The sequence below is a fragment of the Callospermophilus lateralis genome, chromosome 2, assembly GCF_048772815.1.
Source record: "Callospermophilus lateralis isolate mCalLat2 chromosome 2, mCalLat2.hap1, whole genome shotgun sequence".
In the NCBI taxonomy this organism is placed as follows: Eukaryota; Metazoa; Chordata; class Mammalia; order Rodentia; family Sciuridae; genus Callospermophilus; species Callospermophilus lateralis.
This window is the reverse complement of record NC_135306.1, coordinates 27323446-27338716: the sequence shown is the minus strand read 5'-3', so window position 1 is coordinate 27338716 and position 15271 is coordinate 27323446. Positions and strand designations below refer to the sequence as shown.

At 44.8% G+C, this 15271-nt stretch overlaps 1 protein-coding gene across 2 annotated transcripts in view; it reads right to left on the bottom strand.

Moving 5' to 3' along the window:
- The window catches only part of Abca1 (ATP binding cassette subfamily A member 1), a 131080-nt gene that overhangs the window by 83929 nt on the left and 31880 nt on the right, over nt 1–15271 (bottom strand). For both annotated transcript variants that reach the window (XM_076845735.2, XM_076845734.2), the window contains exons 4-5: nt 12272–12413; nt 10894–11012 (exon numbers count right to left, since the gene is read on the bottom strand). In XM_076845735.2, coding sequence (XP_076701850.1) covers nt 10894–11012; nt 12272–12413 — 261 coding nt within the window. The remainder of the gene's footprint in view (nt 1–10893; nt 11013–12271; nt 12414–15271) is intronic.

The following is a 15271-nucleotide window of genomic DNA, read 5'->3' as shown; positions in this document are numbered from 1 at the left end:
GACTATGGCCAGGGGAGGGGTGGAAGGGCACGGAGGAGACAGGCTGGCTGTGCCTAAACTTGTCTGGCCTAAAAACCAAGACCTTGGAACACTTCTCTGCTACAAAGGGGCTGGCAACAAATATGCTCTGCTGTCTTCTAGGGTATCCTTGTGTTCTGTTGGTTTGTTTTCCTGATGCAGGGGCTCTACTGTCTTCAGGGGGTGAGATGACTGAGCCCTCTCTGGGAAGACCTTGATGTTCCAAGCTGGAGAACGGGAAAGGCAGTGATAGGCTGCTCCCTGGTGTGACTCCCTCAGGCAGGGGCAGGAGACCGGAAGCACACAGAGATGGGGCACATGGCCTTTAGACCTCCCTGCTGGTCATCTGGGACCTGAATTAGTTTCTTTCTCTATAGTAAAGGCTTGCTGAGGAGTCTCAAGGCCTGAGAGAACTCAGGCTTTGGAGTCTGGCTAACCTGGTTCGAATCTCAGTTTCAGAGTTTTCCAGTTTCATGGGCTTGGGAAAGTCACTTGTTAGGCTCTCTGGGCCTCCGTATTTGTAAATGAAGGTCTACCTTCCTCCAAGTTGGGTTACGCAAGCATTAATAGCACCCAAGTGTGTTAACTACCCTAAATACTGACTCACACATAATGCAAGAGAAAATCAGGCTGAAAATTAAATATGCTCAAAATAAAGGTTGATAAAGTCATTATGACAATTATGTGAAGAGTTCCCAAGAGAAATCAGACTGTTTGTGGTTATGTGCCCTGAATCTTTGCGGAACATACTAGGGAAGCCAGAGTCTTCTCTTTAGACCAATGGGAGTGATATGGCCTTAGGAACCACATGTTTCTTAAAGAATTTTATACATGTGAATGTACACTCATTCAACCAACTCCTAAACAGCTACTGTACCCAAAACACTAGTGCTTTGGTTGAAAGGAGTGACACCTTTTTCAGTGTTGCCCAAAGGCAGGCCCCTGTAACAAAAGAGGTGCCATATGAAGGCACAGTCCCTTCCCTTCCAAGAAGAGGTGGGCAGAGGGTAAGCAGAGTGGTGAGCCTCCAGCCCCATCTGCCATTGTAGTCTGTCAGCACTGAGATCAGGGGTAGAAAGTGTCCTCATTTGCTTTTCCCCACATTCATCTCCTAAGACAGTAACACAACTGCTATGATTTGGACATTGGAAAGTTCCTCTGTTGAAACTTCACCACCAATGTGATAGTATTAAGAGGTGGGACCTTAAAGAAGTAATAAGTCATAAAGGCAGAACCTTCAATATCAGGGTAGGTTATATTCCTCTCAGTCCCTTCTGCCATGTGAGGACACAGTGTTTGTCCTTCCCATAGGATGCAGTGACAAGGTGCCATCTTGGAAACAGAAAGCAGCCCTCACCAGACACTGAATCTGCAACACCTTCATTCCGGATTTCCCAGCCTCCAGAGAAATAAATTTCTATTGTGTAAAATTTCTCAGTTTGGGGTATTTTTTGTAATGGCAGTCCAAACAGACTAAGACAATACCCTGGTCTGACTGGTAGGAAAGGTTGTTGGAAGCCACTGGAATAACGACTGATGTCCACTGGTAAGAACCTGAATGGTAATAAGGAGTCTTTATCTGAAAGGCTTAGATCTGACAAATCACACTGGACAGAAGGGTGTGAGCACCCTCAGGCTGGTGGGGGAAGCCCAGGAGGAAAAGAAAGTTAATACTGAGGAGGTCACATGAGCCCCAATGAGTTCTGAACCTAAACAGAAAGACAGGAAGAAACAAGGGTCCAAATCACAATAGCTGAGAAGAGAACTTTACGCAGAGAACACTCTGGGAAGACCAGAGAGGCAGAGAGAGGGAAGAGGAAGCCCAGAAGATAAAGGGGTGAAGAGAGGGTAAGAGTCTAAAGTAGGAAGAAACACAGAGTCCAGAAATGAGTAAGGCTGAATCAAACAGAAGGGGGCCGAGAGAAGAGGAGCTGGGGAGAAGAAAGAGTTAGAGGCATTCAGTTCTCACAGGTGAGATGCTCTGACTAAACATGGGGCCAAGAACTCCAAACACCACATAACACAGGACTAGAATTATCCTGCGAGGACCTGCAAGGTCCAGGGAACAAAAGAAAGGAAAGAAAGATGGGTCTACAAATTAGGGACTGCGATGGAATTTTTTCAAGGGCTGGTCTAGGAAGAACTGTTAATATACATAATGTACAAATAGCTTAATTTTTCCTAACTTCTAAAATTAATAACACTTGTTAAAGACATGGTAGTATTTTGTGGGCAGGGAAAGAAAGGTGATTCATATTTACTAAGCCTTGGACACCTTATATTATTTTCCAGAATCTCTAAAGCAAGCTTATAAGAAAGGTATTATTACTCCCATGTCTCACGCAAGGAAACAGATCTGGAAGTTAACATCTTGCTCAAGGCCACAGAACCAGCGAGTGGCATATTTGAACACAAACAGCTTCAGCTACAAAGCTTTGGTCCCTTCCACTTTATTAGCAATTAAATAAATTTTTCACTCTCTAAAAATGCTTAATTGAAAGCTAGTATTGCTGCCCACACTTCCTGGTGTTGGATGACATGACAACATAGCAGAAAGAGGCTGAGCTTGGAGTCACACAGACCTGGATTCAACTTACAACTTTACTCTGTGGTCCAGGGCGGCAGACAGAACCCTTTAAAGCCTCAGTTTCATGGTCAATAAAATGGGGATCATACCACCAACCAGCTATTTTAAGCCTTTAATTAAATAATCCATTTAAGACATAAAACAGCATCATTACCTGGTGCAACCTGGTCTGTTGTACAAAGAGTCACTCTAAGATTGTCTTTTTGTGCCTCAATGCAACAGTGATGGAAGAATGAGAAATGGGGAAGCTCTCAGCAAGAAATAAACCGGACCCCCAGGGGCTCTTTGCCACCTAAGGGGTAAAGAAATCTTACACTGGAAAAGCAGGGGACATGAAACACTGTTTTTGATGTTAACAATTCAAAAAAGTTTTAAAGCAATCTGATATTGGTGGGGTACATGCCGTTCTGTAATTGAATGCAATTGTGTTTTCTATTCTCGTCTGGGTAAAACTGACCTTTGATTTGATTTAGTTCAAGCAATATTTCAACACTGCAGCGGAGCGTTGCACCCCCCTGCTTACAGCCCAGCTGGGGCCAGGCTCCTGCCCTGGATGGAAACCAATGGCCTGTACTCAGGGACACAGCCCTGGCTTTGACAGGTCTGGGAAAACCTTCTCATGGTAGGTGGAAAGGTTTCAAACCATGAAATTCTTAAGGCCTCCATCGTAAACTTTTGACAAGTGCACGCAGGACATGAATTGCAACCACCCAAAGATTTCAAGGGATTTCCATTTTGATGACAAATTCTAACACATATGTCATCAGATCTCCCTATAAGATGACACATGGGGTGGGTACCCAAGGACAGAAAATGAAGTTTAGAACTACAACCTCAACTTCAGCCGCTGCTTGAATGGAATGAGGGACTTCAGGCAAGAAAGGAGAAGTGGCTATGAGTCATAGGAAGTTCGTTATAGATGGGACTTGGGACACGTTACCCGTCCCCGTGCCTGTTACCCATAGAACCAGGAAGGGGAGGAAGTCTGGCCCTCTTGTCTCCTTTCCCACCCCAGCCTGTTCATACCCAGTGCCCTGTGACCCCTCAGAGAAGTTTCTGGCTCTCCCGGGCAACTCTCTTTAAGATATAATTAACAGCAGAGCACTTAAGACTAGACAGAACTCTGTTCCTACTGCAGCCCCTTGCTAGCTGTGCTTTCTAAGGCAAGACACTTAGCCTTTCTGAACTTCAGCTCCTTCATCTGAGTAGAAAAAAAATTAAACCCCCTACATTCCATGATGACTGTGAAAATGCAATAAATCCAGGCAGAAGCCTAGTACTTACCACGTACTGAGTGTTTTCCCCTTCTTAATTCATTTATTTGCTAAACCATCCCCGAAAAAGGTGCTATTATCCCATTTGGGGAGAACTGAGATACAGAGATGTTATGAAATTATCCAAGGGCAAGTAGCTGGTAAGCAGCGCCCAGAGGCAGGATTTGAACCCTGGCAGCCTGGCTGCCACGTCAGTTCACTAAATTATACAGCCTAGGGGATATTTACACCATGTTAATTTGATAGCCCTTTCTTCAAATGCTGACCACAGCCAACTACCTTGCCATGTCACCACATCCACCGGCCCCCTGGAACTCCTATCTTCTAGGCTTTCAAAGATTAAAGCAGAATCAAAGGCCCATACCATGATTTCTAGGTATTACCTAGATGGACAGGCAGAAAACTATGACCCTTTACCCTAAGTCAAGTCCAGCAAAACTTGCACAACAACCTTGAATTGAGCACCATTAGAAAGGTAAAACAAACCAGATTGTATGCTGAATATACAGAAAATGGCAACCACTCCATTGACTCAACACAAAACCTAGCTGAAGAGAGAGAAAAATCAGGATGTTGGGATCCATATGGCGCTGCCCTTCAATAAACACCATTTATTGGATGAAATTGGAGAATACAATGCTAAATGAAGTCAGCCAATCCCCCAAAAAACAAATGCTGAATGTTTTCTCTGATATAAGGAGGCTGATTCACAGTGGGGTTGGTAGGGAAGCAAGGGAGAGTTAGACGAACTCTAGATAGGGCAGAGGGGTGGGAGGGGAAGGGAGAAGGCCTGGGGTAGAAAAGACGGTGGAATGAAATGGACATCATTACCAAAGACATGAATTGTGTGAATATACATTGTATACAATCAGAGATATGAAAAATTGTGCTCCATATGTGTAATATGAATTGTAATGCATTCTGCTGTCATGTATAAAAAATTAGAATAAAAAATTTTTTAAAAATGCCATATAGAGTATAATTCTCATGGAAAGTGCCATTCACATGCACCATGGGGTACATGCACATCCAGAAATGTATAACTTGCCAGCCTTGGGTATAGCTGGAAAGCATCCTTCAGCTGACCCATCTACCCTTCATGGCCAAATTCCACAGGTACAGAAAATGATCTGCAATCCCACAAAGTAACCAATGGTCTTCTGTAGTTAAAAGGTGTCTGTGTTGCCCTAACTTGGGACAGGGCCAGACACCTGGAAAAACTAAGAGCCAAGATCTTCGCTGAGTCCTACTCATAGGGGAGATTGGCTATCTGGCATCCTGCCATATCACAGAACCCAGGGCCCTATCCATATGGTCACAGCTATAAAAGATGGAAAAACTCCACAGGACCCATAAGCGCTCAGGAACTATCCCCAGATCAGCATAAGCAATGGTGAGACTCGTGGAGCCACCATGGGGGACACAGCAATGGACAAGAGCCCAGCTAATTATGGAAATGGGGGGTAGGGGATTTGAGGAACTTCCTAGAGAAGCCGAGAGGATGGATGATCTACTCCAGAGAGGCAAGAAGCCTCAGCTCCAGCATATGCATTTTCCAACTTCCAGGGCAAGCAGAAAGCTCTGACTGCTACACAGAGGTACCCACTCAAGTGGGGTCTATGTCCACGGAGCCACCTGGAGTTGAAGGGGAGCCTGAAGTCAAGATTCCAGGATTTGGGAGAGGAGCAAGCACTGGGACAAATGGATGCCTGAGCAGAAATGCTCAGCAGGAAGCAGGGTAATGAGGCCATTAGGCACCACTAAGCAATGCACTTGGAGTCACTAAAAAGGAAAAATAGCAGTAAAGACATTACAGACAAAAGGACACCTCCTTTTCCAGCCCCATCCTGATTCTGGAAGCACCAGCCCCACCAGGAAGGCCTTAGCTTGGGCCAGTGTCTGCTGTTAATCCCGCCTGGAAAGGACAGATTCATGGGAGCAGGGACCCAGTGAGGCAGGTGGCTGTGGGTGGAGAGTGAGGCTGAAGGGCAGGGCCAGGGAGAAGGCTGAGGAAGGAGACAGTTATTCCTCCTCCCCAGTGCCCTGGCAGGAGCAGATGCAGGTTTGGGATCCATATGGTGCTGCCCTTCAGTCCTTTCCCTTTCTAACCCCTAAACCAATGGCATTGGATATCTCCCTCTAAAGGGAGACACAACATTGGGGCAGACTTTATGAAAGAATGTGTAAATACATTGCTAAGACCCCTCAGAGCAGGTTGCAAGGGGGCCATGAAAGTGAAACACTTAGTTTCCCAGTAAATGCACGTTATGCCTCTGGGTTCAAGGTAAAGTTCTGAAAAATAAACTTTGTGAAAGAAAGAAAGTTGAGACTGTTTTAAGAATTTCTATTACTAGTATTAACTTTGAGCCCTGCTGACCTGGGTTCATACAAGGGAATCAATTCTACTATTACATGTGCTGGATTTTCTTATTTTTGTAACCAATTTCACCTGACCCTTTCAATACTGTGTGAAGGAGAAAGGGCAGCTATTTTATTTTCTCTTAGCTTCATCCCATGAAGATGAACTGATTGCCTACCCTGCCTGCTATTGTGTTGTGCCTGGGATAAAACCAGAAAAAAGGGCCTATGAAGGGGACAGAGTCTAGAGGTCAGGCACACGGTTTGGTCCTGACTGTCCTCCCAAGTTTCCAAGCATCTTTGGGTTGTTTTGCCAAATCTCAATTTTGAAGCAAGGAAACCTGAGGCCCAGAGAAGGTAGTCCAGGCAAAGTGTAGCCAAGGCCAAGGTCAAAGAGCCAGGAACAACAGGGAAGTGGAGCAGCTCAGACTTACTATGAGTCAACTACAGGTTAGGAGCGCTCTACCAGACAGCCACAGAAATCATCTCATTTAACATTCAACCATCCTCAGGATAGCTAATCTCCACGTTTTAGGTAAATAGAGCACCAGAAATAATCAAAACTTGCCAAAGGTTCATATTTAATGAGGGATAGAACCTGCATTTGTTACCAAAACAATCTTTACACAGGGCTCAAAACTCTTTCTCTTTTACCAGTATTTCCCAGTCTTCAATGACTCACAAATTATTCTCACAAACTTTACCATATCCACGTAAGATGATGTTTTCTTTAATTATCTTTTTTCCTATTTAACATCCTTTTACGTAACAATATCTATGAAACTACAGTCTAAGTTGGAATTAACAGATATCATCCATGCACTGCCTGAAATCATCTCAGCTATCACTCAAAACTCACTCAAAAAAACATTCATCTTTGTTGATCTCCATCTCACAGGGCCAGAATCTAGACATTTCTAGGGTTTCTGAAAATTAATCCATTTTTTGTATTTCCTTGGAGCTGCAGTCATGACAGGTATTTAAGAAGAATGAATTCTTCTTACACTGACTCCCAGACATCAATGGTTCACCCCTCAACCTTGTGGTTATTCTCTGGTTCAGAAATAGGATGACCAAAAAGTTCACCAAAAAGTTCTAGTGATAGGAAAACTAGGTTAGCCACCTCTGTTAGCCTCCTTCCTTGGGCTTCTCATGAGTACAACTTCCAGAACAATTAGAGGATTCATCTATGAATTAATTCTTCAAAACTGGAGGCCTTCCCAAATGGAAGATTATCACAACAGCACATGATAGCACTGTAGAAGGAGAACTGCATGGGCAACAGGGGTGTGCAAACTCGGAGAAGTCACCTCACCTTTCAGGATCGGATTATTCTCCACAACAGAAGTTTTACATTGTTTTGTACATCTCTTTATCTCAGCACCTTGAACAGCGATTGGTTGAATGATTGAATCAATCGACCCATTTATCTATGAATGAATTAAACAGCTTCTAAAGTCTCTTTCAAAAGATGGAAATTAAAAGGATGTTCTAGTCCAGGAAACCATGAGATTAGAAGAGAGTATTTGAGGAGAGACTTCCATATCCACAACTTATCTGTGGATAGTACACTGGATTCAGCACATGTATGTTGAAGAAAAGGTAAATCCTCCAAAAACAGGACCCAGTGACACCAACAAGAAAAGCTGGTAGTTCTCTAAGATTCTAGGGGTACTGTCTGAAGGGTTTGATAATCTCCAGGCAACTGATCCAAGCCTCAAACCTTGGTCCTAGAGTAATCAATGACTTGAATGAGAACAAAGAGAGTTATTCATCATATTCCTAGACAACAGGACACAAGCAGCAACAGATGTAACACATGGAAAAATCAGAATGTAAAATAGTTGAGGTAGGATTAGACGGCACAGGGAATCTAAAAATGGAAATTAGAAAAGATGCATATTTTTCCTTTAGTTCAAAAAGTCAACCGCATAATTTAGAAAAGGAGAACAAGCAACTTGCAATTCTGTATTTAAAAGAATCTGCCATTTTGGTTGGCCACACATGGGTTATGAGTCAATGGGTACGGTGAATGCCAAAGAGCCTAATGCAATCTCAGACTGCGTGAACAGAAGCAAAGCACTTAGAACAAGGGAGCCAAAAGTCCCTTTCTCTTCCACACCAGAACACTTTTGTAATTTCTGGTAAACTTTAAGAAGGAGATAAACACAATGGAGACATCATCAGAGAACAGGCAGAAATTTGGGAGGAAAAGCATTCCAAAAAAGGAATGGAGAATATTTAGCCTAGAAAATTCAAAGACTCCAGGAAGAAAGGGAAAAACAGTAGAGCTGTCTTCAACTTTTCAAGGAAGTAAAATTGAACTTCTTCCCTTGAAGTGATAACAAGGTCATGAATATTTTCTGATAGAAAATATTTGGTTGACACCAAAATGCACTACCTCCTGAGACGTAGGTCACTATTTCAGGAAATGATGTGTGGTAGAGAAGGTGAACCAGGGCAGAGCTCCAGACCAGATCATCTCCAAGGATCCTTCCAGCTCTGAGAGAAATGGTGCATCATACTAGGACCAGGGTGTCAGAGCAGATAAACACACGCCCAAAGGGATCAAAACTGACATTTCCCTAATGCAGATTTTCTCTGAAACATAGAGTGCTATTCAAAATCAATACACATTCACTGAATTCCTCTAGGAAGAAAAAAGCAGCAAGTCTGTGCATTACCTAGCAGAATGAATTCTGGCTTTTCATTGCAACACAAAGGAAAGAAGATGGTGGGAACTGAAGAAGTATCTGCAGGGCGGTAAAGGGGACAAGCTGGAGAAGAGGGAGGAGCAGGAGACATTCTCTCTGTACAGCCATGCATTCTCTTCTCCAACCTAACTCATATCTCCAATTGCTCAAGGAGAAAAATAGTTCCGTTTCTAAGGTTGTCTCTACTAGATCTGAAAATGCTGGACAACTCAGGCCATCAGACAATTTCAACAGCCCCATGGGTCGAGAGGCAGAAGAGCTCAACCAGATGGTCAAAAGGCATCACTGTCATCTAAGAGTAACACAGGATCCTGTTTATTAAGCATCTCCAATGGGCCAGACATTGTGTTGGGTTTCACATGTTACACTGCAAGAATAGGTGTTATTTTATAGCTGAAAAAAATTAAGTCTCAAAGAGGTCACAGGTCTTGGCTGAGATACCAACAATCCAAAACAATCATAGTTCATATTCACTGAGTACTTCCTAGGTGCCAAATAGTATTTTCAAGCAATAAAATGTTTTATCTCATTTATGCCTCCTAACAATCCTAGATAGGTTATCTGTTATCTCCTTTTTACAGATAAGAAGAAATGTCCCAAAAGGGGCTAAACCAACAAAGTCACATAGCTACAAAGCAAAGTATGCTCACACTCTTTCCTCTGTGACACACTGTCCCTGGGTGGTACAAGAAATAACCCAGCTCTACCCTTGGTCAACCAGATAGGGGCCCTCTAGTACATCAGGAAGGACTGAGGCTTTGACCAGTGACCTGCAGGTCAGGGAAACAGCACCCAGGGTGATCCGGCCATAGAGTCAGCAATGGTCCAGTGGGAAGCCACTCACAGCTGACCCAGGGGCCCAAGTACAGCTACATTTCTCCACTGTGAAGGCAACACATCCTCTGTACCATCCCCAAGACAGCTTTGCTTCCCTTTGTCACAGGTCCCGCTTTGCCCACTGCCTCTTCCTGCCCAAGGAGAATACAGCTCTGTCTGCCCAAGAAAAATCTGGTTTAAACTCTATACCATTTTTTTCTTTTGCAAAATGTATCACAAACTGGGAGCCCCTCAGCAAAAGCCAACTTTCACCAAAAAAAAAAAAGAAGTAAAAAGTGCCTCCCTGGAACAGAGGCAGCGGTTGGCCCATGCTGGCCAGGACTATTCATCCCTGACACGGTTTGGAACCACTGTCCATGGTGATAACAAAAAGCCAACCCGCTTCCACTAGACTTCATTATTGCTTCTGAATCCTCTAGATCATCATGCCATTCTTGCCTGCCCTCAGTGGACTGTTCTCGGTGGCCTCTGTCCCTTGGCAGGCCACCGACTAGGAGGTTGCACTGTGACTTCTTCGGCCAATGCCTGGGTCAGCAGACTGCCTGCTCCTCGGACACTTCAGTGGCATGCAATAAACTGCCTGGGCACTTACCAGATCAGAGGGAAAGATTTCACTTTTTAAAGATCAGAGTTCAAATGCCTAACAGACTAAATCAAATGACTACAGGGAAGATAAATTGCATTTTCCTTTTAGAAGTAAACACTCAACTTTCCCTTACCTGTATCAAGTTGCAACTCTCACTGCTTATATACCCAGAAGCATCCCCTGTCTATAAATCTGTCCATTCATAGCAACCATATGACTGGCCCAACTCAAAAAAAAAAAAAAAAATGCAGTTGGCAGCAACCTGCACCCCTAACTCCCTCTCACCAAGCCTGTGCCATTCCTACTAGGGATTCTTCTTCCCAAAGAAGGCCAGTCCATTCACTGTGGCAACCAGCTTCCCCAGTTTTGTTTCTAGTGCCTCCCTCAGCTCAGAGAAGCCCTAGCACCCAGCCAGTGATGAGAAAAACCTCTTAAAGAAGAGCTAAAAGGAACAAGCCCCAGGCCACCACGACAGGCCAATGTCCAATTCCAAAGGTGACGCAGGAAGGCTCTGCTTACTTGGACTGGAATTCTTGATCTGCTGTAATGTCCTCAGAACTTTGTGTATGTCTTTCATGCTGGTGTCTCTCCGGCTGTATAAAAGAAGCCTCCGAGCGTCTGAGAACAGGCGAGATACACTGTAAAGAGTATAAGAAAAGTGGAAAAGCCCTGGTTAGGCCAGCTGCTGCTTCAAGAAAGTGACTACCATCCACCTTCCCCAGCCTGGCTTCCAGGCCCTCTACGGGCCAGCCCCATCCTCTCCCCTTGCCCAGCCTCACTGACAACCTGTGCTCCCGCCCACCATCCCTGCCTCAAGATGCCCTTCCTATGACCCAAATCAACCTCAAAGGTCCAGCCCATTTCTCTCTCTCTCTCTCATACACACACACACCAGCGTGCCCCCAGGGCAGACTTATCTACAAGGCACCGTGAGCCCACCATAATCTTAAAGGCCCCTGAAAATGGTTTCACTTTTTATAAAAATCAAAATTTAAAATGAATATAATAAGAAAGCACATTTGGTAATGAATCTACCCTGGATTATATTTGCTTTTATGCCAACAGTCACAAAATGTAATTTTTAATATTTTTTTTCACAGAAGAAAGGGCCCGTGAAGGCCCCAAAGCCTGTGGTCCATGATCTTTATAATGTAGCTCTGCCTGCCCCAGCGGCCGCTCCCTCAGAATTGTCTTCAAGCGGGTCCTTAGCACACTCTAACTCATGTCAAGGTTCCAGATATCTCGAGAATCTTCAATGGCTCATTTGTTAGATGCTTTATTTATTTCATACTTATGTCCACATTGAAGCCAGGAGCCAGGAATACAAACCCAAGGTAGAATCCTGTGCTCAGGACCTCCCACCCAGGAGAGAAAGACCTTCAGACACAGTGACACTGAGGACTGAGACACAGTGAAAGAGGTAAGAGCATGGATCTGAGAACATAGAAAAGGACTCTGCCAGTCTGGATCTGAAGCTCCTTGGAGGTCGCAGCCCATCCAGGGGGCAACTTGGTGCCTGCCCCTGCACCCTAAATCTAGAACCAGCCATTTGAGATGTGCAGTAAATACTGCTGAATGAGGCAGATTAACTATGAGATGGAGCCAGTGCACTGTGTGTCCCTTCACTACTTACCAGTCTTTGTGCAGAAGAACAGCCTCCAACCAGACAGCTTAGGTTATGTATTACTGTTACTCCAAAAAGACATCAAAGTAAGGTCCCACAGTCTTAAATCCTGGCAGTGAGCCTCCCTTCCCTCATTCTGCAGACTTTTCCACACAAACCTTTACAGAAGCAACTTTGCTCAAATCCAGCCATTCATAACTCTTTAGAGAGCAAGAAGGGAAGGATAAGTATACACTGACAAGTCTGAGAAAGAAAACCTGATCTGGTACTTACATGGACTTGTTAAAGTTTCCAACAACCCCTGGAGCCTCACCAGGGGTTGGATAACGGAAACAGGGGTTGTTGGCATTACAGATAATCCCCTGAACCCAAGGAAGTGTTCCTGCAGAGGGCATGGCTTTATTTGGAAAGTGACCTGTTGAAATCAAGGAGAAGAAACAACACACGGAGAAATATTAATTCCTTGAAGCCATTTTGAGACTCCCCCCACCCAATGCTTTGTCCCATATTCTGTGTGTCCCATTCCCCTCATCCCAGAGACCTGTCTCCTCTGGATTAATCTGACCTTGAGCTAGAAACCTGGTATCAGATAATGGTTCTTAACCTACATGGCATGTCTGTAGAGTGGGATTCGCAACATCAGCCTTGGAGAAGTAATGAGAGGAGTAGATTAGACCATGCACAGGAAGTGCCGGCCAAGTAGCAAGTGTTTTGCCACCATTTGTTCACCTTGGACCACCAGATGGATCTTGGGGATGACCTAGTCCAATTTCTTTACACTCTGAGAGGAAACTATAGCAAGACAGACAGCCAATGGAGAACCCTCAAGGAGCACAACTAGGAGCAGAACCTGCATCTCCATGATCCCAGGCCCAGCCCCCTCCTCACACTGTGGCCTTCTTTGTAATCTACTCCACAGTTCCCTCTGGTACTCTCCTTGGTTGCCAGATGTCTGTCAGTTTGCTCCTCTTCCAGCTCCAAAGCTTCTCAAGGGCACCTCGAAAACATGCTGACTTGGGGGCAGATGTCATCCGTGAAGGTATTTTTGTTTGGCTGCTGTTGTTTTGTCACTTGTCAAAATAAGGAAGCCCCATCCACCAGGTGAGCTCCTCACCTGCCTCTCCCCTCATTGTGGGAGCGTCTTACAAACAGGATGAATGGGCATGTCTGGGCTAGCCCCGAGGCCTTGAAGGCCCAGGTTGGCATGTGGCAGTCACCCACGGGTACTGCTTGTGGGGATCAAGATAAATGTGCCCTGGATCAGGGGCTCTTAACCCAAGGGCCTATTTATGTTTGAACAAAAAGGCCAGGGCTGCAGCTTTCCTCAGATTCTCAGGATTAACTGTGACCCTCAAAGAGTTGGCAGCCATTAAGAACCACAGCTTTAGGTAGTGAAGAGCTTGTAGTTTCACAGACTTCTGGGTCAGACCAACTGGGCTTCACATTGGGTCCCTGCAACTTGCTAAGCAACAACTTTGGTCAAGTCCCTGACAGACCCCCTAATCTTCTGCTTTCTCATCTGTAAAATGGTGATAAAAATACATGTGCTAAGTATTACATGAGCTCTTCTAGGTAGAGCACTTTTGCAAAGTGCCTAGCACAGAACAAAAGCTCAACGAATAGGTCCACGCGGACTCTGGAGGCCCTGTGGTGTGAGCCTGCAGTAGTAGTTCCTCTGCTGTTGCCAACCCAGAATACTCCTTCAGTCTCACAGCTACCTTCTTCCTCCAAAGTAGGACCCTCATTTTATTCGTCCCTCTATTTTCATGCAAATGGGCTAACAGAGCCTCCCCAGAAGTTAACCCAAAGCCAGGGCTTGCTGTACTTGGCATGTCCGAATCAGGGGCCTTCTATCTTTCTTCTATCCATACTCCGACCACAGACAACATCCAAAGCAAGGATTCAATCCCTGCAGTCACTCTCTGCAGGGACTCTGGCCTGTTGAACATTTACTTAGTTAATCTCTTTATCTCCCTGTTAACAGTTCAAGGAAAACCAAACAAAGCCCCTTGCCTAAGTCAGCTGCTCCTCATTCAGAGATTTATGTAATCCAGTCAAATACTCCAAGGACCCAGGGATTCTCCCCTTTCAACTCCGGAAGATACTGGAACTAAGAACAGATAGGGTCAGCCAAAGGCAGCACAGGGCCCTGAGGTATTTGGGGCTGTCCTTCCGTGGGGGAAGCAAAGGCCCTTTCTGGCATGTTGTCTTCTATCTCATTTGCAAACAAAGCAAGATGAGGACTAGGCACTGGGTGCACAGGATGACAGCATAAGGGACTCCTAGGACCCAGGGAAGTTAACGGGACCTTGATGACTAGGGCTGAACCGAGGTTTATGGGGAAGAAGCGTATCACCAGCCCTTTGTTCCCAAAGACGGAGTCTTCTCAGGAGAATGCGAAGCCCAGTGTCCTGGGCTCCCCTAGTAAGTCGTTGATTCTGACCCAAAGCCCTCTTACCCCATACTGCAAAGACTTGGAAACTCCATGCAATTCTTAACATATGAAGACAGACTTTCCCAACCCTGTTCGAGAACAGGAAGGACACGGATGGATGGGCAAAGTCTCATCTGTCTTCCATATGTTCAAGAATTGCACAGATTTCCAAAATTCTACAGTCTGGGGTCAGAGGGCTTTGGGTCAGAATTCAACGACTTACTCAAGATTACGACCCCACTGCACACAAGTGGGGAGCAAGAGGCAGCATCCACACAAACCCCAATTTGTCAGGTGCCAAAGTCTGTGCCAATTCCATTACTCTACCTTCCCTCTTTGTGATCATTCCAGAAAGAGAACTTCCCAGGGGATGAAAATGCTGAGCACGCCCTGAAACATACTTCTTTGGGGCTCAGGGTAATGTTTAAATAAAATCAAATATCCATTTGCTAATCAATCAACCTCTCTTTGAGATTGTAAAAGAGAAAGCAGAATTACCTCACAGGCCCATAAATTGAGTATAGATTTCATTAGATGTTCCATTCCTTTCTGGTGAAGTAAGAAAATCATGCCTGAGGGAAAGTTCTTCAGTTTTGTGTGTGTGTGTGTGTGTGTGTGTGTGTGTGTGTGTGTGTAACTTGAATATGTATGATGGTGTATTAGCAAATTAGCATGTAAATAACTTCTGCTCTGTTCTGTGAGAGAGGAGGCCAGACCAAGAGATAAAATTAAAAGTAGCCTTGGCCTCCACAGCTTTCCTAGGAGAACAGAGTCCTATAAATTTATGGGTCTGGTGGGAGGTATAGATACAGTTGGCTAGTGGCAGGAAAAGTCCCTGG